We start from the raw sequence: 5,749 nt of genomic DNA, 5'->3' as shown, positions 1-5,749 counted from the left end.
GCGGATCCCCGGTGCGATGAGGTTGATCAATGAATCGGTTGCAGGTGGCCGAGCCGCTGACTCCGATGGACGGCGTGAAGAAGGAAGCAGGCGACGGCGCTCAGATGGAGGAAAGGTCAGCTGCTCCTCTCTCCGTCTCCATGGCTACTAGAGTTCAGGAGTTCTGTCAGAACCGAACCTGGGCCGGAACCGGTTCATCAGAACCAACAGCCAGAGTTAGATCAGGATGTTGGATCTTCAGAGGTTTCCTGATGTGATCAGAACCGCCCCGTGAACCGGTCCTGGTTCCGGCTCTGGTCCCAGGCCCGGTTCTGACCGGTTCTCCTGTCAGGCTGCAGCGGCTGGAGGCGGCCCGCATTGCCGAGGAGATGGCCCGGCAGGCGGCGGCGGAGGCGGTCCGGCAGCTGGAGGTGGAGCGGTCGGCCAAGATCGTCATAGAAACGCTGCCGGAGTCCAACGACCAGTGAGTCCGGMGCCGCGGAACCGAAACCGGGCCAGAGGCAGAACCTGGTTCTGACCCGAGTCTCTGTGTGTCTGCAGGCTGCCCAACATCCTGGAGGAGGAGAACGAGGACGAACCGGAGTGAGTCACCGCTGACCCGCTCTGGATGGGTTCTGGACGGTTCTGGAGCTTTAATCCTGGTTGGGTCAGTTTGAGGCTCAGCAGGTCCAACCCGGTTCTGTCTGCTGAACCAGWAATCAGGCTGGACCTGCTGGTTTCCTCCCATTGATCTGTTTCCTGTAGAACCGACGCRTYGCCTTCAGGCCCGGTCCGGTGCTCAGGGGTCAGGGGTCAGAACGGCCTGGGTCGTAACGCCACATCCAACATGGCGGACTGGCCTCTGTTCAGGCAGAAGGCTTTCTAAGAATCRAGTGAAATAATTTCATTTTACAGAATATTTATGCCAACATGTTAATATCTTAGATTTGTTACGTTTTGTTTTCCTCAGTTTGTGATTATTCTTTTTTTCTTTTTCTGCCCAGTTTATCGAATCAAACTTTATTGTGCACCTTGTCATGACATTTTCTGTAAAAAYGGAAAAAAACAAAACATCGCCATAAATCCGCCATAAACTCAAAACGTCACCTGCAGCAAAGAATTGTGGGTAATGCACTTCGCNATTTTAGTAATTACATGTTTATAAGAGCGATTTTCTGTTGTCCTTCCATGGAAGCGGGCAGCTTTCAAACGGAAATAAAACACTTTTTAATATAAGTTGCTGCTTTGACATGATCACAGAACTGCCAAAACATATGTAGCTACATAAATACCAGACAAAGTGAATCACAGCAGCGTCATCAGCCGGTGTAACGCTGAACTGATGCGGAGCCATGAAGCTACAAACACTGAATAGAAGAAGAGCTGCCATCGATACTAAAGTCTAAACTGGTATTGTTGTGCATATAAGGTGTAAAGTTTACCTTCGACCAAACGCCCCCAAAGGCATCCCAGCGCCCCCTTTTGTAAAAATGTCCGCCAGCGCCCCCTGCCGTCCTCTGAACGCCCCCTGGGGGGCGGTACCGCCCATGTTGAGAACCGCTAGTTTATTGGTTTATTGATTGACTATTAGTTGATTTTGTTGCTGGGTGGTTGGTTACATGGTTGTTCTGTGGTTGATTCACTGCCTGAGTGTTTAACAGCAGAGGATCTTTATGTCAGAAGAACTGACCTACTGATCCTGTAAACATGTGACGTATTTTTCTCCCAGCGTGATGGACTGGATCAAACACGGCATCGTGAAGGTGGTTCCTCAGCTGGAGAGCCTCCCAAAGACTGAAGGAACCAGCAGGTCTGACGCTCCGTCCAAAGGTTAGTCCTGGTTGTGATGATGGCTGATGCCAGGAAGAGGAGCTGTACTGAAATATGTGTGCTTCCTTTGGAATGCCACAGCGCCCCCTGCAGTTCCTCCTCCGGCCACCAGACCCGCTCCAGAGACAGAGTGAGTCAGGGTTTTTGTTTTCACTCCTGTTGGTCGGCTTTTCGCCTGGATGTTTGATTTGTATTTTCAGCAGAATAACTCATATTCCAGGATTTCACCATTGCTTTTGACATTTTTTGCAATTAATATCCCTGATTTTCTGGTGCTACTTTTGAGGTATTTGCAAGTTATTTTGCTAGATTTATTTCTCATTAAACCTCCGAAAATCTACTTACAGAAGAAAAAAGATGAAAAACGATAACAGGTGAAACACAAACATATTTGTTCTTAACTCGATTTTCTTGACTCRCCACATCAACGCTGCCACCTGCAGGTGGGAGTTAGCATCACTTAAGCTCAACGTTTTGATTGATTATTTTTGTGGACAATTTGCAATAAACATTTAATTATGAATGGACATGAAAACATGTGGAGCTGATGATTTGTTGTGAAAAACTGAAGGAACAAGCAGAATGATAGATGTTGACTTTATGTCTGTAAAAAGATAAACGGAAGGATTTCATTTCAAACTTCCTGCTTTTCTTTCATTTATTCAGATCTGCAGAGGAACCAGAGCAGCAGCCAAAGTAGGTGGAGATAGAGGAGGTTTAAACTTAAAGATCGTTAGGGAGAGGATGGATGGATGGATGGATGGATGGATGGATGGATGGATGGATGGATGGATGGATGGATGGATGGATGGATGGATGGATGGATGGATGGATGGANCCAGCTCTAACTCTACCGTCTTACTTTCTGGAACTTTCTCTCCTTTTAACTTGACCAGGTTTTGGTTTGACGGATTCAGTTGAAGTTTATTCCAGTCATCATTCTGATCCTCATGGACACAGAYGGCCTTCTAGTCATTGCCTAGGGTGCAATGACTAGACCAGTCCTGCTGGTGACGCTATGGTGGCTCCTGCACCAGAAGCAGAGCAGAAAGAGTGGAAAGCTGATCATGAACCAACCAGATGGTCAAAACCTTCTGTGTTTGGAGGAGAGTCACAAGTTTTTCACTCGTCTTTCCCACCAGCTCTGTTCAGTCTGCTTTAGTCCAACTCCAGTCCATTTTCCTAGAAAGTCCACTCCGGTTGGTGTGAATGCTAATTGACCTTTGACCCCTGGTCCTCCAAACCTCGGTCTGGGTTCCATTGAAGTAAGCGCTAATAGCAGAAATGGCTCCTGGTCTTTAGCCAAAGAATAAAGAGAAATCCTGAGGCCTCCATCTTGTTTCCATCTGGTGAAGAAGGAAGTTGCTCTCAGCGTCTTTAGAGGTTTTTGTGTCGTTTCCTTTAGTGGTTCTTGGTGCAGCGCCCCCACAGGCCAGGAGGGGAACAGGTTGGTTTGGCTCAGAGCAGAGAGGAAGAGAACCAGAGCAGCTGGTGGTGTTAAATGTTAGTTTGGTCTCAGCCTTACAKGGCCTCTCCTCCATCTCTTTTCATTCACTCGTCTCTTCTCAGGTGTCTGGTGGACATCTGTCCAGTTGAAGACGATCCTGAAGCTGCAGCTGAAGAGAAGCAGGTGGAGGCTCTGGCCCCGCCCACTGCACCTGAGCCAGCAGACCTGGTGACTCCTTCGTCCACCGATGTGGAGCCGGCATCAGAGAGGAGAGATCTGGAGAGTCCCATAACCCAACAACCAGAACTGCACCTCGAAGAGGCCTCTGGCCACCCTGCAGAGCAGGTGACTTCCCATGAACATCAGGGTCGCATCTGACCTCTGACCTGGTGACGGTTTGTCCTAACAAGCTACCAGCCAATCAGATTGTTCACATCCAATCAGAGGATTCTCTGAATGAAAAAGAACCAATCAGGACCAGTTTGTTTAGATTTGTCAGTAAGTGTCTAAATGTACCAAACCTAATGGTGGAATGTAAGAGAAACACAAGAAAACATAAAACTCTTTAGTTTTCTGGCCTAAGAATATGAAGCACAGATATGCTCAGGTAACATTCCTACATTCAATGAGCTGCAATGCGGAGTGTGAAAAGTATTTAATGTTTTCACTAAGTAGCTCAGACCCCACAATCCCTTCCCAGTGAAACTAGGATTATTTGACTAGACCATCTGAGCAGCTTCATGTCTCCGTGTTTTTTCTCTGCTCAGAGTGAAGCAACAGCAGGAGAAGCAGGAGGATCTGGAGGTGAGAGACAAGAAAATCTTTTACTCAAACACCAATGATCTACTCAGGCTAGCTTGTTAGCTATGGACATGCTGGTTTACGGTGGATGGTAGCTCAGGCCATGCTAGTTCTCTTCATGCTAGCCCCATCTGTGTTAGAAATGTCCGTGTTAGCCCAGTCGGTGCTAACTCAGTTGGTGCTATCTCAGTTGGTGCTATCTCAGTCGGTGTTAGCTCAGTCGGTGCTAACTCAGTTGGTGCTAACTCAGTTGGTGCTAGCTCAGTCGGTGCTAGCTCAGTCGGTGCTAGCTCAGTCCGTGTTACCTCAGTCCGTGTTAGCCCAGTTGGTGCTAGCTCAGTCAGTGCTAGCTCAGTTTGTGTTAGCTCAATCCGTGCTAGCTCAGTCGGTGCTAGCTCAGTTTGTGTTAGCTCAGTCGGTGCTAGCTCAGTTTGTGTTAGCTCAGTCGGTGCTACCTCAGTTTGTGTTAGCTCAGTCCGTGCTAGCTCAGTTTGTGTTAGCTCAGTCGGTGCTACCTCAGTTTGTGTTAGCTCAGTCCGTGCTAGCTCAGTTTGTGTTAGCTCAGTCCGTGCTAGCGCTGCCTGTGGTTCCCGGTGGTTTTCCTCTCTGGATGTGAAATGTTGTCGCTCAGTTCCAGCTGCCAGTTTTCTCACTGATGTTTCTCTGCAGCTCCCAGCGTCTGTTCTCCCGTAAAGAGCTTCCTGCTTCGGTTCCCGCTCGCTGCAGAGTGCGTGGAGCGCTGCAGAACACTGCTGCAGGAGCACGACCTGACGCCCCCCATGCTGTCCGTGCCGATTCCCCGCCCAGARCTGGCCCAGCTGACCCAGCAGCTGTCGCAGCTCCAGAAGCAGGCGCGGCAGCACKGCAGCAGCATGGCCAGCCGCTTCGCTCTCCCCGGCTTCCTGACCAGCCTGAACCTCTCCGTCCTGCAGCGGCGCCCCCCAGACACCTGATAGACCCTCCATYTGTAGCTCCAGCCTGGAAAGTGCCAAATAAAGCTGCTGCAGCTTGCAGCTCCCTCTGGTGGCCATTTAATCTCAGGTGGACAGACTGAACAGGAAGTGCCCTTCTTCCTGCTTCCTGTGGTTCTCTGAAACGAAACTGACAGAACCAAAATCATTTGTCGCTTCATTGGTATCAAAAACACAAATAGTTTAAAATCTAGGTTAAAAATGTCAACCCAAAGCGGCAAATATTTTTAATATCAGCAGAAGAATTATTATCTAAAGTTACAAAATCAAGCTAGAAGCAGCTGGAAACTACTGGACCCAATAATCTGCTGCAGAGTTCTGGTTCTGGTTTCTCTTGAACAGAAGGAACCAGCATGGCAGCAACGTTTAAACTGGATCCCCGACCCAAACCTCGACCCAGCTCACTTCCTCCAGCTTCTCTGAAATTCTCTCTAGATCAACAGATCCCCACATTTATCCCACTATTGCAAAACTGTGAGTTTATTGCACGTTTTCCACAAACAGTGATGCCAAGTCCCACCTGCAGGTGGCAGTATTTCTTACTCTGCTGCCTCAGCCTGACTTGATGTCAGTTTATCATCCTTGATCGATGCAACGAGTAARAAGTAGCATCTCTGTTCTGATTGTTTTATCACATTAAAGATAAAACAAAACATTCTTCTTTGCTCCTTTATTTTTTTATTTATTGCAAAATATCACAAAGACAATCACAGAATCCTGG

General features: G+C 48.3%; 1 protein-coding gene across 1 annotated transcript in view; it reads left to right on the top strand.

Annotated features, from left to right (window-relative positions):
* The first annotated feature begins 6 nt into the window (after positions 1 to 6).
* cngb1a (cyclic nucleotide gated channel subunit beta 1a) overlaps positions 7 to 5,749 on the top strand; it is a 24,219-nt gene continuing 18,476 nt past the window's right edge. The window contains exons 1-5 of the mRNA XM_017303100.1: positions 7 to 115; positions 332 to 463; positions 541 to 582; positions 3,379 to 3,601; positions 4,024 to 4,060. Of these exons, the coding sequence (XP_017158589.1) occupies positions 30 to 115; positions 332 to 463; positions 541 to 582; positions 3,379 to 3,601; positions 4,024 to 4,060 (520 nt within the window). The 5' untranslated portion in view covers positions 7 to 29. The remainder of the gene's footprint in view (positions 116 to 331; positions 464 to 540; positions 583 to 3,378; positions 3,602 to 4,023; positions 4,061 to 5,749) is intronic.

This window comes from Poecilia reticulata, unplaced genomic scaffold (genome assembly GCF_000633615.1).
Source record: "Poecilia reticulata strain Guanapo unplaced genomic scaffold, Guppy_female_1.0+MT scaffold_181, whole genome shotgun sequence".
NCBI lineage: Eukaryota > Metazoa > Chordata > Actinopteri > Cyprinodontiformes > Poeciliidae > Poecilia > Poecilia reticulata.
This window is presented reverse-complemented; position numbering and strand designations above follow the sequence as displayed.